At 38.1% G+C, this 27,781-nt stretch overlaps 2 protein-coding genes and 1 long non-coding RNA gene across 3 annotated transcripts; 1 reads left to right on the top strand and 2 right to left on the bottom strand.

Moving 5' to 3' along the window:
• Nucleotides 1-538: 538 nt before the first annotated feature.
• LOC307008745 lies at nucleotides 539-4,342 on the bottom strand. The gene is made up of 4 exons (XR_013799899.1): nucleotides 4,237-4,342; nucleotides 2,713-2,906; nucleotides 1,651-1,719; nucleotides 539-1,200 (listed from the first exon to the last, which is right to left on the bottom strand). It is a non-coding gene; the product is annotated as an uncharacterized lncRNA (long non-coding RNA).
• sesn4 (sestrin 4) lies at nucleotides 2,826-18,644 on the top strand. The gene is made up of 8 exons (XM_079631861.1): nucleotides 2,826-2,964; nucleotides 10,719-10,916; nucleotides 11,613-12,041; nucleotides 12,963-13,077; nucleotides 13,282-13,406; nucleotides 14,249-14,415; nucleotides 14,642-14,786; nucleotides 15,646-18,644. Exons 1-8 carry the CDS (start codon nucleotides 2,899-2,901, stop codon nucleotides 15,733-15,735), a joined length of 1,335 nt encoding a protein of 444 aa, XP_079487987.1. The 5' UTR covers nucleotides 2,826-2,898; the 3' UTR covers nucleotides 15,736-18,644.
• Nucleotides 18,645-20,063: 1,419 nt separating this feature from the next.
• Nucleotides 20,064-27,781, bottom strand: foxo4 (forkhead box O4). Its single transcript, XM_079631748.1, has 3 exons — nucleotides 25,698-27,781; nucleotides 23,602-25,069; nucleotides 20,064-23,279 (listed from the first exon to the last, which is right to left on the bottom strand). The coding sequence occupies exons 1-2, from the start codon at nucleotides 26,127-26,129 to the stop codon at nucleotides 23,624-23,626; spliced, it is 1,878 nt and encodes a 625-aa protein (XP_079487874.1). The 5' UTR covers nucleotides 26,130-27,781; the 3' UTR covers nucleotides 20,064-23,279; nucleotides 23,602-23,623.

The following is a 27,781-nucleotide window of genomic DNA, read 5'->3' as shown; positions in this document are numbered from 1 at the left end:
CAGCATTTCACCAGAGCACACTGTGGGCGGAATGCAGCCATTAGACAGGAACGAGTGGGTGAAATGCCAGTTAGCGGTTTCACCGTCTATGGCCATTATAATCTTTTGTGACATCCTTCCCTGATGTTGTTGCCTACTACACATATATCGGTACCTCCTGGCTGTTTTCTTTTTTTCTTTTTCTTTAAAGCCCTGGTTGTGAAATTTGGAAATGTCAGTTATTCTGGAAGGTGCATAAAGGATAGTCATAATGTGTGATGAGATTGAATGTGATTGACAATACTGAACTGAAACTGCCTTACTGGCCTATATTACAAACTGAAGGTTGCAGCTGTCTTGTCTGTGCTCAATATACATAATGCCTCACTTCCCCTTGTGAGTGTGTGTGTGTGTGTGTGTGTGTGTGTGTGTGTGTGTGTGTGTGTGTGTGTGTGTGTGTGTGTGTGTGTGTGTGTGTGTGTGTGTGTGGAGGAGGCTGGTATAAAAGGGAAGTACCATTTCCAAGTTCAATCCAATGTTCTTATTGTATTTACTGTAGCTCTATTGAAATCCAAAGTCTCTTTAAAGATATTTATATTGTAACGTTAAAGAGAGCAATGAGCTCATCTTTTCAAAGTAAAGTTGTATAAATTGCCCCCTTGTGGCTGTACTTTGAAGAAAGTCATAAAATGACTGGCAGTGGGGGAAAAAAAGCATCCTGATATATATTAAAACATGCAATTTTAGATGTTTTACTTATTTTTAATTTGTCTTTATTTATCAGAATCTTTAGAAAGAACTTTATTTGTTTATTCATTGCATAGTTTTTACATAATACCTTTTTTTTAATGTTTCTTACTTGTAATTTCAGAATCTTCTTCCATGGGCCATATTTATAAAAAAAAAAAAGAAGTTTTTCTTTTAGATTTCTTGCCTTTCATTTTCATGATAATTAATATATTTTTAATTAATTGTAAATACATTTGTAAATATTGTTTTATATTGCTTCCTGCATCAATTTGTGCCATTGTGAGTTTCTGTCTTTTCAAAAATCTGCTATTCACTGTTAACACAGGAACACAAGTCCCTTCTCCTTGTGGGACAGAGGGTCTTGTTTTTTAAGCATTTGCTGCACTCAGGGTCACCCTCAGTACTTATGATGCAGTAACTGGCACTTTTGAGGGATCCAGAAGAGTGAGGCAGCTGAATCGACTGGTTGTTCTGCTTGAGATAGAGTAAAAGAGGCTTGTATTAGTTTACAGTGCACCATTTAGGAGTATGTACTTTGATTAAAACAAAATGTGATTTGTGCAGTGTGCTTTAACACAGACACAGCAAAGAAGTAATGCATTTGATATTACACAAATGTTTTACTGCTCTTCAGACATGTGGCCCTACGTTTTTAAGAGATTTCATAAATTCTATTTATTACATTCTAGTATTTAGTAAACGGCATGTCAGCAAACTCTCTTTTACAACCTTAGAAAACTTATATCACATTCTGTCCCATTTCTTACATTTTGCTCAGACAATCAAACAGTGATAAAAAAAACGTAAATATTTGTTGTTATTTCACCCTTCCACCCCCTTAAGACAAACATGGTAAAAAGCATTTTATTGCAAGATTGCAATGCTCATTTTACAAACATCAATAAAAAAGAATGAGATTACCTTTTCAGTGTCTGGGTCAGGTCTGATGTACTTCCATTGTATGATCTAATCTGCAGGTATCACACGTATCTATCCAAAGTAAAAAGAAATCATCTTAGTTTAACAGCATTGACTGTATTCCAAATACTGAGAACTTTACCAAAACAAGAGCCTATTCATATGTACAGTAGTAGGGGAGATGATGGATTGAGTCCAGACAATGAGAGCCAAATGCATGACTGAGCATATTTCAGTTGTTACAAAGTAAAATAAATAAGGCTAAGTAAATAAAGTGGCCTTTACAGCTGTGAGACTCTCAACTGGAAGAAAATAGGAACCATCAATTATTTATATTTTAATAATTATTTAATCCCCCCTACCCCTATTGACTTCAGTAATATTTTTTTTTAGTCACCATGAAATCAAAACAATTCTTCTTTTTTAAATACATGTGCCCTTGTAGTCTTCAATCAAAGTAAGTTCCCCTCCCTCTTGCAACAACATCTCTTCTTTGGTGATGTGTTTACTGGCGCGAGGGCTGGACAACCTGTCACTCACACGAACCACGAAAAATCCAATCGATTCCCAAATGGACAAATCAAAGCCCGCTATATTTTTTCTTGTTCGAGAAGCCGTTTCACTCGTATATACGTCACAGCAGGGAAGAGACTCACTTCCATTTCATACCGACTTCAAAGTTCTTATAAATATTAGCCTACCAGAGAATGTAGAGCTTCAAATGATTTGAATGAAACACTTTCTCTCGAACAGAAAGACTATGATGTTGTATGTTGACCATTTAAATGTCTATTACAGTTTTGATCCAGTGAAATAACGGCCAAATAATTAATTCACAACAAGTTATAGCCTAAGTTATTCACACAGACAGTGCGATATTGTAATCAGTTGTCAGGCTGCATTGCGTCATGAAAGTAGGCGGGCTTCCGTGCTTAACAGACAGGTAGTTTTCCACCACATGATAGCGCTCATTGGCTCGGATGTCAGACAAACACAGCCGTCACACACACACAAAATCCAGTAGTACTGAGAGTTGATTGGCCATCGCTCCACTCTTAGACCCACCTTTTCAACTCTCTGATTGGACAGCATCACTGGACGTGTCTGTCAACAGTTTTTTTTTCACCCATTGATACTGCAGCTGTATGTCCGGACATGTAGGTCTCATAGCGGCTTGGCCTTTGTTAGCGAGTCGGTGAGAAGACCCAAGAAAGCCAGAGGAGCCGCATTCATGCACTTACAGGGAGGAAAATGATCATCTGCACGAAAATCATGGATTATCGCCTTGGAACCCAGTGTCAGTTTGTTCAAAATCAGGTAACATATTTCACTGAAGTGAAGATATTAACTGTAAACCTAAACTGTATCTAGACTCTTGCTGGGAAGTTTCAAAGTTGACAGTTCATCTAACTTACTTAGCAAGTTAACGTTATATCGTTCGTTCGTTCATTCATTCATCTTCAAAACGCTCGTCAATCGCATACTTATGTCATAATTTTAAAAAGCCTACATATTCAAAAGACCCTCTTTGAAAGTAAAGACTCATCGCCATAACTATTATCCGTTATTTTTAAGCGTAGCTGCTACATGAATCGCTTTGCAGAATCAAGATGTCTTTCTTCTGTCGGTTTTGTTCTTCTGATCGCTAACGTTACTTTTCAACCATTATTCACTTCGAGATTTAAACGCTAATTCATTGTGTAATTTATTAATTGTTCCTGACATAAAGTTTATTTATGACAAGATTAAATTGCTTACACGGTGTAAAGCTGCAGTTTTACAGTTAATCTGACTTTGAAGACGTTTGTGCTGCCATTCATCTGTAACCAAAGTCTGCTCGCATAACAATACTGATTCTCTGACATTATTTTGTCGCCTATTTTGCGTTTTATGTCATTAAAAGAAGCTGTGCAAGTCCATTGCACTTCTGGCAAAGAGTAAGATCAGCTTTATAAGCCTATTTTATCGTGCATTATAATCATATGATCAGTTCAGATGGCCATTGTTTCATATTACAACTGTTATTTGGACTACTCGTAAAAGTGTGCAATGTGCATTTGAAAAACCTGACGTTTTGCTGTTAATGCTGGAGATATTCTACATTTAAGCTTCTTGGGGAATTAAGACTGCAGTCTGGAACAATCTTGGGAGCCTTTGGTGCAGATTAAGTCATGGTTATGGATTTCAAGAAATGATGTAAACCGACATGACAATAAGCTTTTATGCTGGCATGTTGAAGTTTTGTGGGTTTGACGCTCTCCGTCATGTCTGAGCCATTTGTTGAGTCATTTAAAAGGTGAATCTCTTGTTGTTTCATCAAGACAATCGATTTAGTATTTTTCTCCTTTTTCTTTGTTGTCCTCTGGTATTGAGTTTTAATTTTTAACTGCATGCTTTATCCTGTCAAAGCTTGTGTATAAGCATTTGTTAAAAAATAATAATAATTAAAATCTGTCATTTGTCTGTAGCGCTGCCGTAGTGTTTTTTCGCAGTTCATGTCGCGCGGACACAAAGCCCTTTGTAGTACAACCATAAAAGACGTGACACGACAATCTGCACGACTCTAAGGGAAGATGTAACATGTATTACCATTTCTTCATGCTTGACTTTTTGTTTTTTTGGAAGTGTGAGTGTTTTCTCTTTCTCCATTTATGCGATGTGATGCTGATGTACTGCCAATCAAAGTTGTTTTTCTCCTCAATCGCTTGCAGTATCCTCTGAAACCTGAGGGTGCCGCTGTTGTGACGGCGCTGCTCCGCATACAGGAGAACAATAGAGGAATGTCATTTAATCATTTCTCAGAAATATGCTCTTCATTTGCCAGCCCATAAAAATCCCCTTAGCTTGTATTTGGATTGTTAACATCATAAACTCGTTCCCTTTTCCCTTAAACCAACCACTAGTCCTCTTGTAAGAGACACAATTCAGGAAAAATATCTGTAGGTGAGAAGTGTTATAATGGCACAGTATGCGTTTCAAATCTCCCCTGATGTATTTCCACATAAAGAGCATCTTTAAAATATGTATTTGTATATCTATTATGACCTTGTCAGACCATTATAGTAAAATGTGTTGAAAAACATTGTAATGCAATAGTAATATGCAGTTTACGTAGAAGGAGGAAGGGGATACAATATAGACTATATAAGAGGAATAACTGACAACATGATTCACTTCTGGATATGAGGAACACAACGCTGGCAAAATAACGTAATTAAGCGATTTCACTAGCAGACCAAAGCTTGGATTTTCCAAACAGAAATGTGATTCATCCATAATCTGCCTTCGCTTCACTGACAGTCATATGCAAGCTGCTGAATATATGTCACCGTCTGCTTATGTAAATGTCAGTCTTCCTGGTTGTCTGACTGCATCCATATGTGGCTTGCCATGTTTGTCTGTTTGTGTGTTACTGTGTGTGTGTTTGCTGCAGGGCTTGTTTCAGTCCAACCCCCAGTGAGGTGCAGCTGGCTGTTTTGTTCTTCCTGGCTTCCAGGTTGGCAGGCCAAAATAGTGTTTCCTTTGTAGAGAGGCAGCAGAGCGATGGGGTTTGTCAACTGCAGTTGGGACATTTGCGCATGTCAAGGATGGAGCCCTCCAGGCCTTCTGAGAATGCAGATTAAATATCGCATCTTGCTCTTATTCTGGACTCAGGCCCTGAACTGAAGCCCCCCGCCATTTAGAGCCTCATGTTTAGACCGTACTCAAATGACAAAAGACGAGCAGTAGGCTTATATTTGTCTGTTTTCACTATCTCTGCTGTCTTGGTTATTTTGGTTTAGTGAATATGTTGCACACTTAAAGAGATAATTCACCCAAATATTCTGTCATCATTTACCCACCCTCATGCTGTTCCAAACCAAACCTGTATTACTTTTTCTTCTGTGGAACATGAAAGAATATATTTTGAAGTATGTTTGTAACCAAACAGTTTTGGTGACCATAGTTTGCAAAAAAATTAAAGCAATTTCTCAAAATATATTTTATGTTCCACAGAATTTAAAAGCCATACAGGTTTGGAACAGTGACTTAACAATTTCAAGTACATTTTCATTTTTGAGTGGACTTTCCCTTTAAGCTCTCTATTCCCCTATTACAATTTTTTTTTTTGTTGTTGTGGTATTTGGACCTTTTGACCAGCTAGAATAAACACATGAATTCATTCAAATCTCAATGCAAGGGTACATGCAAATGTATTCAAATCTAAATGCTGTTTTGTTTGTTCATGGAGTGATCATGCACTCTTTTTTTTTTTTTCATCTGTAATACATTCAGTAGATTCTGATTTCCATAGCACATTAACTTGTTTTTATCTAACAAATAATTTATTTATTATGTAAAGACCATACATGGCATCATTATTTGCACAGAAACAGGAATTATGATGGCTGAAAGTGGCACCTTTTTTTTACCCAATAAACAAGATTTCAGATGAATTTGAGGGACTCACCAAGAGGATATGAGACTGACTTCCTGTTTCGTGTTGACTGTTGGTAAAGACATGTCGGTGCATGTTACTGGTGTTAATGAGGCATCCTGTATCGACAAAAGTCACCCCAAGTTTCAAAATAACCCTACACGATTGACCATGAACTGGGAAGGTGTTATTTATGACCTGTATACTCTAAATATCAAGTTTAACCAAGTTAACTTTTGTTGATCGCAGTTTTGGTATAAAAAAACTCCTCAGTTGACCGCATCTGCTGCAGCGTTTCGTTGAGCCGCATCTGTGTGGGTGTGTGAGCGTCTCTCAGCCTCTCATCTGACTTTCATTAGTCTCTAATTTCCCTCTGAAGTTTCATTAGTAGTTAATTGCAAATTGTTTTGTCTCGTTCCAGGTATAGAGACTCCCCTTGTGATTTTGTGCAGCTGCCGAAACAGGCTATGAAATTAACACTCTGTATTGAACCATGATAGCATGTTGAATATGTCTGTATTTGCAGTTGCCTGTTTTTCTGGGTCACCGCTGAAAAGTTTTGGGCATTGCGAACAAACTCTGAGACATGTGATCTGTTTACCAGGGAAAGTGCGTCCCAATGGATAGCTACTAGTGTTTGATTCATTGTTTGAAGCTGACTTCAACATCTTAATCCCATTTAAATGACTTGTGCTCTACTGCCAATATGACCCTTAGTTGACCATATTTTCACTTCATTAGTCTTAAAACTTAAGATGTGCATCCCAATGTTATGTAGTACTATTTTCTGCCATTTTGTAGTATAAATGGTGTGTTCATACTGAAAATTAAACATTAAATGCCTGAATTAACTGAAAAAACGAAGTATGAAATATTGAAAACTTTGTACACCTAACTGCCTCAGTTTTCCTCGCGTACCGGAGGTGGAGGGTCGATCAGACTCTGATGACAAAATAACCTTACAAAGTTCATACACTAGAAGGTGTAGTGTCATTTTGGACACAACAAATGTATAACAGTTATATTAAAAATAGGCCTTGAATATAGAATCTTGATCTGGAACGTGTATCAAAATGTCTGACTTTCTAGGTAACTATAATGCTAGTCCACGGTGCTTTTGTTTGGCATGTTTTGCAAACCTTGACTCTGTTGAATGAGAAGACACCTTTTCTCAGGCAGAAACATAGCCTAGCCTATACTTTCAGCGCTGAATTGACACAGATATTTTTCTTTGATAGAAGAAGAGTGTCTTTGTTCCTGTTTCATCATTGTGCCTCTCAAAATCTTTTATCTGTCAAAAATATTTTTTAAATGGTCATACTGAGCTTCAGACATTCAAATACATCAGTAAACAGGTTAGGCTGACACATTTTCCAAAAAGAGTTCAAACCACAGTTTGCACCTCAATGCAGAACTCCGTTTCAATAAAAATGCTCTTTAAATTGGGTTAAGACACAAATATTGACAGAAGGTTTAGTCTAGTGTTTAAATTCATACTCTTTTTAAGAATGTTTACTCTAAGAACCTGTCTGGAGAGATGTTTACTATATCTCGGGCAAACGCTGGGATCTTTGTTTCCTCGTGGTGTCCCTTGCGCAGGAATGGCATTTCTATCTTATCTATGCAAGTGCTATCTCAGCTGTCCTCCAGAACTATTTATAACCCTCTCCTTTCTGCCAGCCGCTGTATGAAGAGCTGGGAAGGGAAGGCCAATCTGTAGGCCTATTTATTACCCACATACTTTCAATCACAATCAACATTTGAAGAAAGTGAGCAGACTTGCAATAATATAAATTCTTTATTGTGATTTTTTTTTTTTTTTTTTTTGGTCAAATTCCTTTTAAATTATAGTCAGACATTTTGATACACGTTCCAGATCAAGATTCTATATTCAAGGCCTATTTTAATATAACTGTCATCATTTTTTTTTTTGGTCAAATTCCTTTTAAATTATATTTTTGGTAATGCGTACAAAAACAAAAATAGTAAGTAGTAAAAAAAGTAAATCAAAATAAATAAAATGCACATAAATGTACATTTTCATATACATTCACATACAATATATATATATATAGGCTATTGTATGTGAATATATATATATATATACATATATACACACACACTTTTAGCACTGTGGTTTAGACTAGTGCCATAATCTGGCACTCTAACTATATAGGAGAGGGCTCAATTGGTGTCTGAGAAAAAGCAAAAAATAGTTTTTGAAAAGCTTGTAAGTTTTGAGCATGACCAAAACATATGTGAAAGACTGGCTTGTTCTATTCTGCTCCAATCCCATATTGCATTTACTTTTGTTGTAAATTTTGTCCAGCTTAGACCAGTGCAATCTATAGCCTAGACTTTTTTAAACTGAATGATTGTGTGACGCATAGTTAAGAAGAATGTATCCTTTCTAAAGCATCTTGCCAAGACGACTCTGGCATTTGCACTTCAAGCTTATCTTCCCAATGTTTTTTCAATAAGGTCATGAAATCTTGGTAATCTGAATTCAGTATTGAATACACTGTAGAACTCAAACCACATGCTGAGAAGGTTATTGAAACAGTTTCTAAAGTGTATAGGTGGTGGTAATTTATGTTTTTTTTAGCATAAGACTACTATTGCAAATATCTAAAGAAATGTGAATGAGGGATTTTAAACTAGGTGCAGAGTTGTTAAAAATAAATAAAATCATCATCATCATCATCATCATCATCATCATCATACAGATCCTGTAGTGAATTAAGCCCATTGACAGTCCAGATTTTAAAGGCCCCAACGGTTTGTCAGGGCGCAAAGTGAACATGTTGTTATTATTCAAGTGAAAACGCTCAAAGAAATTGTGAACATTTTAAGAGATTGCTTCACCACTAATATATTTGAAGAGCACTTGGACACCAGTTCATGAAAAGGCATCTTGGATTAGAGCAATGTTTTTAATGAAACTGTGTTAGAGGACATCTTCTCAATTTGCAACCACTTAGTGTCCATTTGAAGAATTCATCCATTGAAGTATAGCCTAGCTCTTAGTTGAGGCCCAGTAGTTCTTTAATGTGATTTTAAGTGGTATTTGGAGCCAATAAATATAGTGACCGAAAGTGATTTTAGGCGCAGTACACACTGTGCTATCAGTGTAAATCTTCAGTAGTGTCAGGAAGAGTTATGATGTTTTGGCCATGACCCTCCCGTTGTCCCCCGTAGCTATGTAACAAGATTTCATTCAATACGTGACCACGTTCATGTTTGCGTTCCTGTCAGAGCTCATCTTCTTCTCTCCCCCCAGAAAGTGTAACCGGACTCCAGCCAGACCCACGGAGCAGCGTTTTACTCGAAGGAATAACTGCTGCCAGTACGGACAGTCGAACACTATTGATCTCAGACCACGTACTAGCAATGATAATTAGCCCACATCTAGACGATTAGGTGCATGTGACAAAAAATTCGGCATTTTCTGTCTGTCCCTTTGTGAATGAGCGGCTCAGTTTTGTCATTGTTGTTTTCAGGGTTTGCCGTCTCACTGTATGTGGGCCGTACACATGAACTTCATCATCTCCAGAGCTACTCTGAGAATTCACCTCTGAGCATTTCACCTTTTCGTTTGAGAAAAGCTATTGTCAAATTCACATTGAAACTGAAAGGTCTTCAGAACAAACTGCCTAAATAAGCAGCCTTAGCCTAGACCCAATGTAGTTTCACTGCTTAGTTAAAAAAAAATCTACCATTTCCACAGAGCTGTTATTGTGTCAAAATGCACTTTCGAAACGTTGAACTTCCATAATGTGACGTATTTCTGTGTGGAATTGTGAAATTGATATTAATTGGTTCATAGTTTTCCCCACCACCAGAAAAAGAGTAGTTTCAAACTGGAGAATGTAATGTAATATTAGTGAACGATATTAGTATATCTAATCTCTCTCTCTCTCTCTCGTCGCAGAAACAGGAGGGGAGTAGGCAGGATTTCCATAATCCCACAGTCAGACACAAAGCAGGGCAAAGGCAGAGAAACAAGGCCTCGATCGGCCTTCACAGTCAGCATTTAAGAGCATGAAGAAATGAGTCAGCAGATCTCCTCAACACCGATTAAACAAGGGCATCAGGAGATTATATTCGCTATATTCACATCGATTTCCTTTCCACAAGGTGTCTTAATTGTGTAAAATAGACTCCATATGCTAAATACGGATGATTGAGCCATAGATCTCAAGTTATGCCTGTGATTATCCATGGGTATGGTGTCCAGTTGCTGTTTTTATCATCTGGATGTATTTTAAGCATCTTGGGGCGTGAAAGTGGAAGATTGAGGTCGACAGACGTCTGTCTAGTCTGTATACTAAAGGAGGCCAATACGGCAGTGGGTCGCACTAAGTGTGGAATGTCTATTGCTGTCCCTCGATACCCACAGGACCCGTGGCAGAAGCAGTGTTTGTTTGCTAATATTCCTTTACTCGTTTTTTGGTTTTGTTTTGTTTTGTTTTGTTGGGAAACTATTTGAGGAATATTTCAAGCACTTGTGAATTTTATTTTTAAAGTGGTTCCTTTGAGATTAACAAACTTTAAACACAAAAACTGCACTGAATAGGTATGTTTCGTTCACTAAATGCTCTTTTTATCTTCCTTTTGTATGTAAATTTCTGTTTTTTATTTATTCTTCTGGCAGGTGATGGTGAACTCTGAGAAAGACCGTGCTTCTCTCTTGTGTATGAAGGCTCTGGCCAACAGGGGGCGTCTGGACACGGTGTCTCAGCAGATGGCCTCTCACCCACAATACCTGGAGAGTTTCCTGCGCACACAGCACTACATCCTCTATATGGATGGCCCATTGCCCCTGCCCTACCGCCACTACATTGCCATCATGGTAAGAACTGAATGATCTGGCATTATGGCCAAAGTCTAATTTCACGTTACGAGAAATTGTATTTCACATTTGTTTTAGTTTTTCAAATTTCAAACAATGGGACAAATACAATAAAACTTGTACCGTATGTTTATTTAACATAGTAAGAAATGCTACAGAAATTAAATCAAATGTAAAAAATAAAGTTTATTATTAATGTTTGATTAACATAAATGACACATATGACAGCAGGAATATTAGGCTGCTGTTACTTTAAGACCTAATGTACAGATATGATATAATATAGACACATCCGACTGTTTTTGTTCACTTAAGACACAACTTGTAATTCACTTGCATGAATATTCTGAATAATCCACACGATGGGCATTCTGACATAATGTGTATTTCACCATGTAAGCGCTATAAGCTGCGAACGAGAACTGAATTCGAGATCGCATGCTGTCTGAGAAAGGCGTCTTTTATGCGTGTGCTTCGATCACCGCATTGAGCTCTTTCTTTCATGGCTTATTGCACTCCGTGAAACACTGTGCACTCAACTTTTTAACATCTTGCATGTGCATATTCTCATTCATACATGTTTCTTTATCACTCTAAAGTCTAAAACTTTAAGTAGTACTGCTACGTGGATCTATTTGCATACCGTAATATCTCGATTGTATTGCTTTTATTTGATGACACACTCTTGTGTTTCAGGCTGCAGCACGGCATCACTGTAGGTACCTGGTGTCTCTACACTCCGCTCAGTTTCTGCGTGTGGGTGGAGACCCAATATGGCTTCAGGGGCTGGAGGCTGCACCCCCACGTCTACAGCACCTTGACCACCTCAACAAGGTCCTGGCCCATCAGCCTTGGCTCACGGCACGCTCGCACATACAGGCTCTGCTCAAGACGGGAGAGCAGTGCTGGTCTCTGGCTGAGCTCGTTCAGGCGGTGGTTCTGCTGGCCCACTGTCACTCCCTATGCAGTTTTGTTTTTGGTTCTGGTTCTGACTCTGATGGCACTCCCACTCCCAGAGTGCATCACGGCACGCCCCCCGGTTACTGTCTCTGTGACGCTGCCAATGGCAACACGACCTTATCACCGCCCCCTGCTGGACCCACAGAGAAGGCATCACGGCGAAGGGTATAAATCATCATTCACAACAGTTTCAGTTGATAAAAGATGGTTTGACTCTGAATTAAATTTGTTTAAAAATATACAGCATAGTCGTCGCAATATCAAAATTGCATTAATCATCACTATGCATAAATCATTATTAATTATTCAGATTTCAAGTTCTTCCACAACTTAGCACTTTTAATTTGTTAATATTCATTATTATTCAATTAAAGCAATACATCACTGATGCAAATTAAGTAAACAGTGCAACATTTTCAGAAATGTAAAAAAGTCAAACATACACTACTGTTTTTTTTAAGTTGACAGTTTTATCTAAAGTGCCATCAAACATATTAATATTACAAAAGATTTCAATTCCAAATGAAAGCTGTTCTTTTGAAAATTTCTTCATCAAATAATCTTGAAAAAAAAATGTATCACAGTGTCGACAAAAATATAAAGCAGCACAGCTGTTTTTAACATTGATAATAATAAGAAATGTTACTTGTGAAGCAAATAAGTACCGGTATATATATATTTTTATTATTGTAATATTTTACAATATTACTGTTTTTACTGTATTTTTTATCAAAAAAATTGGTGAGCACAAGAGACTACTTCAGTTATATTACAAAAAAAACTGAATTCTACAAACATTCATACAGCGTCTTTCTACTCATTTTCTGATATTCACAATAGTATTAGGTACACACATATTTTGGTCGTGGCTGGCTTGATCATGGACATACCATTTGGACACTTTGAATTGGCACTATCAACACTGTAGAAAGACTGCTATCATTACTTATTTTTTAACTATCAGCATGGTTCTTAAGTAACAATATTTTTCACAACCCTAGTACAGCAGTGTGCATTGTGAAGTCAGTTGTAATTTAGGAAAAACCAGCATGTCTTATTTTTAACAGTGGTCTGTTTTTTTTGTAGTCTCTAGACTCCAGCTGCGAAGTTGCTTGCCTTCTAGAACAAATAAAAAAATCACAGGAGGAGATCAAGGAAAGAAAAGGAGACCGACTCCACTCACAGACACTCCTACATTCTGGTAAGATGTTGTTCACCAGTTTAAAGACAGTCTGTCATGTAACCATGTTTCCCAACGCTGCTGTAAACAGGAAGCGTAATTTTGGATTGGGACGAATGTTTAGAGTTATTTTTACACAGCGCATTTTCTTGTGTGTATATATCTCTCTCATGGACCCTCTTTCGTAACCTGCTTTTCTCTTTCTCAAATGCAACTCTATATTAGATGTGGAGGAGGAGGAGGAGGCGATGTTCTCTGCAGACCCCTCTCGCTTCGTCACAGATCCAGAATTCGGCTACCAGGAATTTGCCAGACGGGAGGAGGACCATTTCCAAGTATTCCGGGTGCAGGTGGGGACAGAGTTTGCATTGGGTGTCACCTACCAAAAGTAGTAGCATAAAAGGGTACTAAGGGTCAGAAATACAGCTCATGCCCGCTCTTCTTAAGACTGTCAGAACCTAACGTTACTCTCAAAACCTTAAAAGGAAGCTTTGTGCCACTGACAAGTCCTCTCAAATGAGTGTTAGGCATTTGATTTGAATGGGAATTGGATGCAACTCCTGTAGTTAATTTTTAAAAATATTAATATAGTTTGTTTTATTCCAACTTATTCCATACCTTTATCCTAACACTATTATTCAAAAGTTTGGAGTAATAAATAAATAAATACTTTTAATCAGGAAGGATGCGTTAAATTGATAAAAAGTGATAGAACAGACTTTTACATTGTTACAAAGATTACTGTTTAATGTAAATGCAGTTCTTTTGATCTTTTAATTAATAAAAAGTAAAGAGCATTGAATGTCGGTTTCCACAAAAATATTCAGCAGCACAACAGTTTTCAACACGGATAATAAGGAATGTTTCTTGAGCACCAAATAAGTGTTTTTTAAAAGGAATTTAATACTTTTATTGATAAATTGATCAAAAGTAATAATATTACAAAAGAGTTTTTTTACAAGAGAGATTTCTAAAGTATCATGTGACACTGAATACTGGAGTAATGATGCTGAAAATTCAGCTTTGCATCACAGGAATAAAAAATATTTTAAAATATATTGAAATAGTTATTATTTTAAATTTATAACAATATTTATATATAATATTATATACAGAAATAACCTTTAATAATCTTTAAAATTCTGTGGTACATTTGATGTTATGAACTCTATATATTTGTCTTTCTGTGCAGGACTATTCATGGGAGGATCATGGTTTTTCGTTGGTAAACAGGCTCTACTCTGATATAGGGCACTTGTTAGACGAGCGATTCCGCAATGTGGCCTCCCTCCCTTTCCCTCACAGTCCCGATCTCAAACGAGCCATCTGGAACTACATTCATTGTATCTATGGAATCAGGTACAGTTCCCTGAATTCTTTTTTTTTTTATTACACTTTTGCAATTTGGTTTTAGTTTGCACTTTTTATGCAAAAGAAACATGAAATGAAATAAGAGTTTATTTCTAGCCTAGCTTTATACTACACACTCCAACATTTACATTTTCTTGTGACTCATCAACTTGAACATGCTGAAAAATGCAACAACAAAAAAACAAAGCACTTACATTGACATGTTTGCCTTCAGATATGATGATTACGATTATGGGGAAGTTAACCGGTTACTGGAGCGTGGACTGAAACTTTACATTAAAGCTGTGGCCTGCTACCCCGACTCCAGCAAGACCCCTCTATGCCCGCTGTCCTGGGGCCCAGTCAAAGCTTCAGAGAAGGTGATTTCCTATCAATATTTGGAGAAAAGAGGAAGCGTGTTCCGGCGCAAACGTTCCCTGGTGCTATTTTGAAAACAATTCCGCCACAGACCAGGAAAAACCTAGTCTAAAGTCAGTGGAGCGTTATTCAGATGCTGTTTTAAAGGGTGCATGCTTGGCCATAATGTAGTGTGCACAACGCGCATACACTCCTCTCATCTACATAGACGCAGCAGTTCATATTTTTGCAAACCATACATAATTACAAGGAAAAATATTACCACACGAGGGAAATCATTGGGGTGTCCATGAACATGTGAAGAAATAGGCATAAATCTAGCTTACACATTTACCCAAATTATTCAGGCTAATTGTAGTAATGACGGATCAAACCTGTTTGATCAATAGTGGCACGACACATAGGTTTATAAGGACATCTGACAAAGTGGGTTGTCCGTCAAGAACCAGAAAACGAAATTCTTAAGACTGCGAAATCACCTTTACCATCGTATAAGATGCGTGCGCCTGGCAAATCCGCCGTTATAATAGCAATCCGCCATGGAACAAGCGCGCCTGCTTTTAAAGGGAATATGAGATGACGCTCTGATTGGTTTATTGCACGTTACGCCCAAACCACACCTATGAGTAATGTAGCTACTTCAGACCAACCCATTTTAGATTTGTGTCGGACCAAACAGTCATTTATCCCGCCGGTATAATAGCAATCGCTATTTTATATATATATATATATATATATATATATATATATATATATATATATATATATATATATATATATATGCACCATCCACTTTAAATGGCTGTATGATATTTTATAATAGTGTTTTGATGCAAGTCTTTCTGTGGTTTTGTGTTTTAGGTTCATGTAAATTTGTTAGTGATGGAGGCCCGTCTGCAGGCGGAGCTGCTGTATGCGCTCAGAGCCATCACCCAATACATGATCGCATAGGGCGCCACAGTGGACGTGGTACAACAGAAATCAAGGCAAAGAAATACAAGCAGAGATCTGTCTCTGTATTTGTTGTCTCTGAGTTGACCAGTGTGATGTAAGGTACTGCTGTGAAACGTTTCTTTGCCAAAGGTGAAACTTCAGAAAGAAAGAAAAAAAGTGCAAAGCAATCGCTCACTCCTACTGTCCTTTTGCATGTGTTTCTCCTATGTGAATTTGTTAGTTGTTCTTTTGTGTGTACAATTTTTTTTTTTTATCTTTATCCCAGATGGTTAATGTGCAATTATTTTTATTCACTTGTTGTTTTTATTAATATTTTCCCATTTGTTTTGTTTTTTTCTGTTGCTATTCAATTGAGAGAAGTGTCCAACTGTCCGTTTCCAAGCTATCAAATTCTGGAAAGGTCACTGTTTACAGGAAATGAGTGACTGGACAAAGATGCTTGCTTAACATGGCTTCCAGATATTTTATTTGAATGTGGAATAGTGAGACCAGAGCAAAATTTAACAAAGGGTAGGAGGAGGTTCAACGGCTGTAACTTTCTTTTTTATTGAGCACTTTTAAGACAGTATCTATCTAAATAATATCTCAATAAGCTTTCGACTGTGGCTTCCTTAAGCACACAGCAAGTCGTCTGAGTACGGCTTTCACTTATTCAGGGGTGCGTTTCACAAAAGCATCATAAGCCAACTATGGTCGCAAGTTCCATCGTTATCAGCATCAACGAGTCTGTGTTTCCCGAAAACATAATTCAAACGAACATTCGCAAACAGCATCACAAAGTTGTGTGGTTGGAACGACAGCTCTCGACCTGTGGTTAGAAGCAGAGTTTCTTGTTTGCATGCATGTGGACTCAATAAATCCTTATCTTGAGCCAGATAAGCAAGCTAACATTCAGTACAATCTATATCTTTTATTTAGAATACATAAAAATGTATTTTAGTTTGTCAAGATTTTAAAAAAGTGTTGTTACATATATATATATATATATATATATATATATATATATATATATATATATATGTGTGTGTGTGTGTACGCATGTGCGTACAAACTCTACTACGTAAGAACGAGCTTATGATTAAATCTGGAAAAAAAAGCAAAATAACTGACAAAAATGAGAAATAGTCCTCAGATGCCATGTCCATAATTTATAGCAAAACATCTAGCATTATTTCGATTTCAAACAGATGAATTAAAAGTAGTTATTACTCCCAAAACCTGCGTGACATCATTTACCAATGTGGTTGAACGACCAATTTGCGATTTAATACGGTTTCGGGAACCAGTCGTGTCTATCTAGTTGTTTTCTTCAACGATGCATTGTACTATGGTAGTTAAGCAGCGAGTTACATCGTTGTACGGGAAACGCACCCCAGATCGATTAGCATTGATGTTTTTTTCCGAAATCTTCCACATGCTTTCCTCTCTGCATGGGTGCTATAAAGGTTGATTATGAGTACTTTTATAGGATCCATAATAATTCATCCCATTCATCTCAGTAGTCATCCAAACAGCTTTACAGTGTGCATTTGAAAGGAATTGCATTTTCTAAACTACTTTAAATTGTATGTTTGCTTTGTGGTAGTGTTCTCAGACTTTCTCAGTTTCTTAGGGCAGAAAGTCACTTTCACCTGCTCTATACGGACTAGCCAAATTAACACAGTATGTATTTGAAATCCATTATGTTATATGCTAATTTTGAAAACTGTTAAAAAAAAAAACATTTCAAAGTCTTCAATTTGAATAGGCCCGAAGTAATTCACCCACTGAATGGATTCTGAAAGGAGCAGCGATCAGTGAGAAGCACTGGGTAATGTAATACTGGCTTGCCCAGTGTAGACATTTATTCACGAGAAATGAATATCCAACCATGTAAAAATGAAGTCACCTTGTGATGTATGTGAGAAGGGGCGTAGAATAAGCTTATAATTTGTGATTTTAGCGTCAGATCAAATGAAGGCTTCTGACAGGACTATAAGATGCAGAAAGGTTTGCAGTCAGCCTGTCACTATCTTTCCCACAACTGACCTGCACAAAATTATTATTATTATTATTTTGCACTGAACCTTTTGCACAAAACCCTTCAAGAGTGGTTGCAGCTGTCATTGTTACAAACTGCTTGGAGAGGCGTTGAGCCCCTCTGATGCCATGAACATATATTTTCAATGTCCAGTTTTGTTGACAAGGCCAAATACCTGTACTGTGTTAAACTCTCATCGCTCTGGTTAACTAATTGCAGTTGGCAGAATGACTTTGGCAACACCTATGGTTGGTTTTGTGTGTGTTTAATATTTATCATTTGCATTACCTTTGTCCTTGTTTTTGAGGGAGGGTGATGTTGTTGTATCTGTTTTGATTTAATACTAAGATATGTAAATCAGCAGAAATGTGTAAAGAAGTACAGGAGCCGCAGTCTGTGTTGGACGCTCTGTGCCTTTTGACTTTTGGCTCATCAGTATGGCATTAAACTGCATTAAATCTAGCTGAGAATGGAAGACAAGCCAAGAGTGTTCATCATCCGGGCTGACCGACAGCAACAGACAGCCGGAGACATTTGTCAGGAGGAGCAGAATACAACTGCAGCACGGCCATTCTACCTTAAGCAGGACTGTCTTAATGCTTGTTCTTGAAAGGCAGTCTGCCAAATCTCTGAAACATGGAGACTTCCAGACTGTCTCCACCACCTCCTCAGCTGGGAGATGCCTCAGCGGTGCAGACTGAACGAGCCTGGCTATTGCCAAAATGTTTATTTACCACGTAAATGTAGGAACTATAAAAATTTAAACTGACCAAAAAGAAGAAAAAAAAAAAGAAACTGAAAAAGCAAGCAAAAAAAAGTTTTGAAATGTGAAAGATTATTTTTTTCTATAAAGATATGCAATATCATTGTGTCTTGTTTTTACTTCGTTTTTAAGTTTGAATGTATATAAGTTTTATCAGTCAAGATTCAGTACACTGGCGTTATGGTTACAAATAATTAAATCAAAGGAAATGGCTTCAGCGTGACCACGGCATCCAAATTATTTAGGAATTATTTTTTTAATGGCGTCTGATACTGCTAACTGCAATCCTGCCATCTAGTGGTAGATCTCCCATCACAATCCCTTTGAGAAAATAACACGAATTCAAATAAAGCATTACAATATTCCAGGATTAATAAAATGGAGCGTTTAAAATGAGAAATGTGATACTATAAAATGTTATAAAGTAATGTTTATAACTTTATAGTAATGTTATAAAATCATTAACATTAACTCTTCCTTTAAAATGCTTTGTATTGTTTGATCTGTAAAGCTGTTCAAATTTAGAGTTTATTGGGGGTTCTTTTAAATATCCCGTGGAGGTCCACTGTCCCGCAGAGTTTTGCTCCAACCCTGATCAAACTCACCAGAACAAGTTAATAAAGGTCTTTATGATTATTAGAAAATTACAGGCAGATGATATTCATAAAGGTTGGAGCTCAACTCTGGGGGACAGTGGACATCCTAGGCCAATTTTGAAGAACCGTGGTGTATTTGTCATGGTGACAGTGGTATATATTTACTTTTTATAGCTACCTTTACACAGAAAAGGTTAAATCTGATTTATAAAATATCATGTTGACATGCATATTATTTATTGTGGCTACACTATGGAAACAGTGAGTGCCAGGTTTAACCCAAAAATTTAAATCTATCATCATTTATACTCACCCTTATGTTGTTCTCCAAACCTGTATGAGTTTCTTCTGTTGAACTAAAAAGAAGATAACCAGACAGTTGACGGCAGCCATTGACTTCCATAGTATTTTTTTTCCCAATGGAAGTCAATGGCTACAGTCAACTCTGGTTACCAACATTCTTCAAAATATATTATTTTGTGTTCAACAAAACAAAGAAAATCATACAGGTTTGGGACAACTTGAGGGTTTGACAGAATTTTCATTTTCTGATAAAATTAGAACGATTATTAAAACGTTATAGTTATCGTTCTTGGTGGGTCACATTGTAACCAAGATTTTAGCCAAAAGAAGGAACAAGCAGCCTAGAAATTAAACTAATGAATTCACATTATGCCACACTGTCGATTGACCTTAAATTATACATGAATATTCTTTTAAGGTGAGATGCATTATCAGCTCAAGATTCTGTGCATCATGCCAGGTCATACAGATTTAATCTGTTTAATTTCATGTTTAATATGCATGGTTACTCTGAGCCTCAGTTTATCAAACTGCTGTTAAGTAAATCATGTTTAATACTGCTTAATTAGTCTGGATTTAATAAATGCCCGGCATCTATGCTGTCAAATGAACAGACCAATGACAAATGAACATAACAAAACAGTCTCCGTTAAACAGATTAGGTTTATTTCTATTGCTTTAAATGGCCTCTGACTAACAAAATATGGGGGGGACAAAAAAAAAACAAAAAAAGCAATCAAGTACATATACAGTATATTGGCTATGCACAACTCGTCAGTCTTACATCCCGCCATAACCCAAAACAAAAACGGAGGAAAAAACCCAACCCAGACCATAAACTAATGTCCTGTGTTATCAACTGGGATACTTAGCAAACTCTTGGAAAAATTAAAAGAACTAAAAGAATGAATACTAAAGGGGAAAAAGGATAATATCAAACAAGGAAAGAGAGATTGTGATTTGGAAAGAGGGAAGGTGTGGAATTCCTGCATTTCATGCAGCAGCCCTGTGACGTCTGTCTGATGGGGCAAATACAATATTTGTACTTTGAGAAATGAAACTAAGCAAGGGTGTTATTCATACAAATTCAACTTATATCAACACATTTAATTGCCAAAGGTGACTGTCAGCCTAAAGCTTTCTGGAAGATGTACCATGCTGGTATAACAACCACATAAAGGAGCTGCATTACAAGTACAAACATAAAAACATGAGAAAAGATGCCCCAAAAGACAAGAACATCATTGTAAACGGTTGATTGGAAATCATCAGTTGCTGTATCAAACATTACAACACGCTGACACCATTCACAATATGTGGTGAGATGGCAAAGTCCCTCCCTCCCCATTCACAGCTTCTTTTATAATGAATAGAAAAACTGAGAGTTTGGGAATTAAAACAAAGGTACATTTATCATACTATGTTCTACATTAAGAAATTGTATTCAATATGTGTTGCATAAAATTATTAAAGGCCCTGATATCTACATATGCACCAATAAAATATGGCCCTCTTTAATCGTCATATTTAATATCTAGCACCAATGATTAGGATAAAAATGATTCCTTTGTAAGGAGAGAGCATTTTAAGTTAATCTAATGTACTCAGACCATTACATTGATGTCATAAGAGTAACTAATATCAAGCTCTTAAACTGAAGCCAATTTATACACCCAAAAAATGAATAAACCTTCAGACTGCTGGTTTTAAACTAATAGAGTAAAAACCATCTGAGAAAATCATTAAATAGAAGTTAACCCTTCTATTACAGAAAAGGTAATGTTGAAAAGAAAAGGGCATTAAAACTGTATGGTTTGCTCTGGAGCGACATGCTATAGTGTTCATTGGCAGTTTACAAGTTTTTGTAGGAACTCTAAAAAAAGCATACATTAAATCTCTCATTATAAACGGCGACATTAGATATATTTCTCCAATGGTAAAATATCTGTGACGTTGGCTTGCATAAATGACTCATAATTTAGACAAAGCCGTGAGCAATGAAGTCATAACATGATTATCTCATTACTTCCGTACAGAAGTTGTTTTAATTATTATTTTTCATAACCCTGAGAGTGAAACATTGGATTAATCCTTTTAGGTTGGACCAGTCTTGCATTTTGAGATGATATCATTGACTAGAAAGTTTTATTTTAGCACAAACAATTATAGCATATTTTAACTTTTGGAGCATTGTATTCTGATAAACGTAATCATGCAACCAATCAAATTAAGATTTAGTTTACATGTTGATTTTTCGGAAAGGTTTTGTAAAGCTTATTCGCACTGCAATTCGTCCATCCATCCAACATGCAGTCCTTAGTGTTCCTTTGGTTATTGTATAAAATCTACATGCATCTCATCTTTTACAAAAATAAAAGATTACATAGAAAATTACCGTTAAAAAAAAGCTAATTAACAGCATGTTTTTTTTTATTAGTCTGTTAACAATAACTCTCCAATCTAAATTAGAATTAAAGTCATTATATCCAACTGTTTTTGTTCTTTAATAACATTTTTTAACAAAATATGAGTAGTGCTGTTTATGAAAAACTGATCAATGAGAAAATAGTTTTTTTCTTCTCTGCCTCTGTGGACAAAGTCAAACATGCCAGAGGAACCATAACATCTCATTAGCGTAGCCATGTTTCTTCAAGATTCGCTTTAAACTCGCATATAACTCAGAAAACAAACTGTCTATTGTGCCTTATTGAAATGATTCACCATAACTTTGAGTTCTGTCGTCAGTGTGTTGGAATCAAGTTTCGGGAGCATTAAACATATTTGCACGCACACAAATGTACACACACACCCTCCAGCACACACAAAAAAATCTTCAGATATTGCATTCTGCAAAAAGGGCACCGAGTTTCCAACAATAACACTATACCATTTAACCTGTTGGCAGGATTAAAAATGCATCAAAATGCCCAGTGAAAAAAAAATCACATTTCTTCATACTGTTGTTATCACTAACAAACACTTAAGAGCAGACAGTTAAATCATCATTCAGTTATCAGCCTCAACACATCACAGGAAAAAACCCTTGAGAGCAGAGGTCATAAAAGTCAAGCTAATTGCACATTGAACCACAGCGTCACCAAACACCTTGAAACTTTCAGCAACGTTTCAGCCCTTTGATGCACAAGTATGCATCATATCGTTGAGAGAGCGCTAGCGTAACAGTTCAGCTGCTCTGTGTTCAGGGGTTGTTGCGAGCATCGCCACTTAATGTTGTTCTCAACTTAACATTCCTGTGGTGCAATGTTGTTTTCGTCCTGAGAGCAACAGCAAAGTCACTCCATCAATGCAGAATCGCGGCTGCTCAGACTTCTCCACTGCTGTTCAGCGAGCGAGAGTTCACATCAAGAAAAGCTGCAGAGTTTGATCCTCCTGGCTGAATGACTTCCATTATCAGTGTGAAGAAGATCAAGGAGGAGTACCATCTCCATCTTATACTACACACCATAGGCCTTAATGCAATAAACATGATTAGCTGTTTATTAGTTGTGCTTCTTTAGTCCAAGATTGGCCAAAAAACAGCACCTTTCAAAAAAAAAACAAAAAAAACAAGTTGCACGAGTTGTTACAAGTGAAAAAACTATAAGTTTCAAGACCATGTTCTCTGTGTCCAACAGCACACTCTTCAGTTGACATTGGCACTTGACATGTATGAGGTTTGAATTTGTCATCTAATTGAAAATTCTGACAAAAGACTTCTTGGCCAAGTGTGTGTTGTCCTTAGCCAAAGCAGTTTATGTATTTGAGGTACAATGGCAAATGCAGAGGCAAAAAATTGAGAATATTTTCTGGCAATGTGCCACATCTGTTTTCAAAGTTGTATTAAGGATGAGGGACAATCCTGTAAAAACATAAAAAATAAATAGAAAAAACATTAACATATTAGGGGACAAAGAGGAGCAGCTTTATATATAAATGTAAAACCAGACACTAAAAAACAGAACATAAAAAAGATGATATCTGAAGGATGTTTCAACCATTTTTGTTACCGGTACATTAATGTCAATGTCAAAAACAACATTTGACCAAACTGACGTTCATTGCAAGATATTTTTATATATAATGTATTTTTTTCTGTTCTGAAGGTTTAGAACAACATGAAGGTGAGATGTAATTTTTGGGTGAACTATCCCTTAAAGCAAAGCAAAATTATGATACATTACCTGTTCTCATCTTTAAATGGAGTTAGCTGGGCACCCAGTTATGGGAGGAGCTCTGTGTGGTCGCTGGACCAGAATAGCCCTGCCCACCCTGTATGATGGGGTCAAAGTTGAAGTCAACCAAGTCTCCATCCATAAGATCACTGTTGATAATATATTCCACATCACAGTCTAGGTTTTCAGTGAACATCTCAATATCCAAGTCTGTAGGTAGACGGTCTTGGGAGGGCATGAAGCAGGGCGCTGACGCAAATTGGCCTAGACCTTGCAGGCCACCGTTCCCACCAGGTGACGGGACAGCTCCATGCTGCAGAAGCCCAGCGCCTGGCATATGATGCTGGTTCTTTATAGTTGCGAGCTGAAGCGGTTCCTGGTTCATGGGTGAGTGCATCATTCCAAAGCCCATCTGTGAGTGCTGGAGTTGGGATTGAGGTTGATGGCTCATCTGCCCTACCGTGCTTGTGTCAATGCCTTTGCTCAACATAGTCTGACCTGCTTTGGCTTGGCTGCTGGAAATAGATCCTGCAAGCCCCAAAAAACCACCACCTCCTTGGCTAGGCATGAGAGGATCCATCTGGGTCATCATGACATCGCTTGGTGGGGGCGAATCAGAGGTCAGGAGAGCTTCGAGGCTGGAGGGCACGCGAGCACTGAAACCACTGTGACCAGGACCAGGCAGCGGGCTGAAGAGGGAGTTTCCAAAGCTGGAAGGGCTTGTGCTGGATCTGGCGGTGGGTTGAACAGAGCTCTGCTGACCTGATGGAGTGGATCCCTGCAAAGCTTTCGTTGGTTGCAGCTGCCTAAATGAGGGAAAGCTGGACCCTCGAGGCAGCAGAGTGGATGCAGAGGGTAGAGGTTGAGGCGGGGCAGGGGGAGCCGTGCTTGGGCTAGCACCCCCTTGCGAACCCGTCATTAGAGTGAGCCCGTCAATCAAATCCAGTTCTTCCATGAGGGTCTCAGTTAGTGTTGGGGGAAGATTCCCTGTAGAATAGCCACCAAGAAGGCCGTCTTCAGGTAGGTCATCCTCGTCCTCCTGCCCCGGGGCAATGGGAGAAAGCCTACCGCTCAGGGTGCTGGCATTGGAGCTTGTACGTGGCCTGAAACTTGTCCACATGTCGGGGTCATCCAGGTTGCCACGAGAAGAAGGGCTGCTGTTGTTCACTCCCCACTTTCCAAACTGACCCGGAGTCCCGGGACTGTCCGCACCGCTGGCGCCGGAAGCACCCTCACCCTGCAGGGCCGCTCCAGAGCCTCCCATCCCAGTTGCTCCAGCTTGCTTTTTAGTCTGCTTTGCTCGCATACGACTTTTAAGTAGTTTGCTGCTGTTGTCCATGGAGGCGGCGCGGCGGCGTGGGGCTTTGCCGGTCTTGCCACCCTCAGGATTGAGCATCCACCAAGAGCTCTTTCCCGTGGACTCATTGTGGACTCGCAGGAACTTGTTGTGGAGTGATAAATTGTGGCGAATGGAGTTCTAAATACAACAAAAACATAAACAAAAAAAAATTACATCTCAAATTTAAACAACATGAAATAGAAACAATGTTACTGCATAACAAGGTTTAGGATCATCAGGGTTTGAAATTAAACCCCACCAATCAACCGTGGCAGGTAACGCTCTGAACTCACTAGCAAATTCAGAGTGTTTTGATTGCATTCTATCACACTCAAAGTCTCACTCCCATCGCTTGTTGTCAGTAGTCTAAAAAAATGCTGCACATCCACGACTTTTGCGTGCCACAATACAGACGCCAAAAGTGCCCTTCAGCATCTTTACTGTGAAGCATGAACATTTTAACATTATGAAATAATACTACTTGGGTATAACTTATATAAATATTTTGGGGCATGATTTTAATGATGATTAACTTTTTTTTAAAGAATGTCAGTGGAAGAGAGGCTTCAATACTCTATAATAAACAGACTCCAATATGATATTTAAATATAAGTTTTTGATTTTTGAAAATGTGTTTTATTTCTGACATTTTTGTTTTGGCCGGTAACTTAAAATTTTAGTAGCTAATTAGGTTGGTGAGTGAAAAGGTTAATTAATTTCAAACCCTGATTATTATTATTAAAATTCAATACTTTCTTCTACGTACCTTCCACCCAGCAGAACTGTTACTGTCTCCTTTGTCCTTAAAATACGGCACAGTTTTTACCATCCAATCGTAGATCTGCGCCAGAGTAAGTCGTTTTTCTGGCGAGTTTTCAATCGCCTGGCTGATCAGATCTGCGTAGGACTGATTACCCCAAGCATTACGCCGGGAAGTGCCTTTTCGAGGCGTGGCCCCGCCCACTCCAGCGACGACCCCGCCCTCAGAGAGCGCGACTTTCTCAGGCTCGGATATGATTGGCTGAGGCTCGTGTTTATCTTCCTCGGCGGGCGGAGTTCCAGCAGCGGACTCTGAGCCGTCTGCCCCCCCGGCTTTGACAGATGAGATGTCGGGTCTAGGCAATGGCCATGTACATGACCTCGGTCTGCTCTGCGGCTCAAAATCTGGGTCAATCGGGGGTACGTTTTCTTCCTCCATTGTGCGATGCAATCCAGATAATTTCAGACGAAGGCTGGATTTAAGTGAAATAGTTTTGGGGCGATGCTTTTAAAAACACGGTATTATACACCAACTGGGCGATGAAAGTAAGAGTATGACTACTTATAACTAAATAAGTAAAATAATCTTGTTTAGGAATTTGCCGATTTTTTTTTTCTTTCCTTGATATACTAGGCTACACTACAGAATCCAGACTGAATTTACCGTGACTGCCTATGGTAACAGCACATTCGTAATAATCTGAACACACCAATATAGCGGCAGTTAATCCTCAGATTGGAGATTAAAGGGGGCAAATAATCTCCTTAATAGTAACTAACATAAACCATCTGATTTACATAGAGCAAACGAGGATAGAATGGGGGTCTCTTTGTTTATGTAGAAGGAACAAAGGAAATTCACTACACATCAAAACAGCTGGATTGTCAAGAGCAACTACTGAAATAAACCTCAGGAAAGAGGACGCGCTGGAGTGACGGGATAATCTATGAACTTTTCATGGAAAATTAAACGCCTTTTTACAGATAAAAATTATTCCCGAAGCAGTTAAATAAGTGAAATAGCAAAACCAATCATAACATGCGCCGTAATTGCTAAAATATCCACCTCCAACTGGTTCCTAATAGCAGCGAATGGTTGATTGGTTTTCGCAATTAGACTTTAGAACAAGGGAAAAAACAGAGCAGACAAATTGAGGAACTCTATAAAAAGCGATAAACCACCTTAATACGCCTCGTACAACAACCCCTCTTGTAAACTGAGTGTTGTATTTCTGTACAATGTAGGAATACTGTACTTGTAAACGAATTCAAGTGAATGGAAATTACTTGTTAGAGCTGCCTGTCAAAGTCAACAAAGCCATATTATTTTTTAATTGGGATCCATTATTAAGTTAAAACAAAGAAATGCAAGGCTTAAAGTACATCCTAACTCAAATGCGTTGAGCAAGAATGTTAAATCGCCAAAAGAAGCCCTACGGGGGGAAACGCTCTTTAACTTAATTAATCACGATCAAAATTTTACATTTAAAAAAATACCAAGATAACATCTTACAGGAGTGCTCGATCATAACGGGTTGTTTATGTTTTTTTTTATCGTACAATAAAAAAATCTCTGTTACTGTCGTTCAAGTTTGCACGGTCCTCCACGCTGTGTGCTGCTGGCGCGTGTCACCATCTGCCATGTTCCTCGAGACGCAGCTACACACGATGCTCGCGCGGGCACAGCTAAGCCGAACGTGTCCGTCCCGTTGAAGCCTTCCCAAATCCCACTACAGTCGATGTGTTCTTCGAAAAGACAAAAAAGTTGAAGCCCGTCCGCTTCTTGGCAATCACCGGCCCCTCGGCCTCTGGGACAAAACTCAAAAGCGTAGTTTTACTACAGAGAGAGTAACTAGTTAGCCAACTCCAGTTTTTATGAGTTAAAATCCCTCCGGTAAAAGTCGAAGAAACCTGCTTATTTTCAATAACTTGGTCGTCTCTTGAAATCAATGCGAAATCGTTTATCTTCTGCTGTTAATGGAGATAGACAAACAGCTATTCCTCGTAGATCTTTCTTGTTTTGTTTTGTTTTGACTCGAGGCGAAGACTCCCTTCTGACGTCTGTTTACTGCCAGACAACGCGTCGTGCGC

This window comes from Phoxinus phoxinus (assembly GCF_949152265.1).
Source record: "Phoxinus phoxinus genome assembly, chromosome: 12".
In the NCBI taxonomy this organism is placed as follows: domain Eukaryota; kingdom Metazoa; phylum Chordata; class Actinopteri; order Cypriniformes; family Leuciscidae; genus Phoxinus; species Phoxinus phoxinus.
Note: the sequence above shows the minus strand (reverse complement) of the source record. Positions and strands in the feature narration are given on the sequence as shown.

Bases quoted from the DNA above. Each gene is read 5' to 3' on its own strand.
- foxo4 (XM_079631748.1), bottom strand. From the start codon at position 26,129: ATGGAGGAAGAAAACGTACCCCCGATTGACCCAGATTTTGAGCCGCAG. The intron at 25,070-25,697 runs GTACGTAGAAGA...TGTTGTATTTAG, and splicing joins ACAGTTCTGCTGGGTGGAAG to AACTCCATTCGCCACAATTT.
- sesn4 (XM_079631861.1), top strand. From the start codon at position 2,899: ATGATCATCTGCACGAAAATCATGGATTATCGCCTTGGAACCCAGTGT. The intron at 2,965-10,718 runs GTAACATATTTC...TTCTTCTGGCAG, and splicing joins GTCAGTTTGTTCAAAATCAG to GTGATGGTGAACTCTGAGAA. The intron at 14,787-15,645 runs GTGATTTCCTAT...TTTGTGTTTTAG, and splicing joins CAGTCAAAGCTTCAGAGAAG to GTTCATGTAAATTTGTTAGT.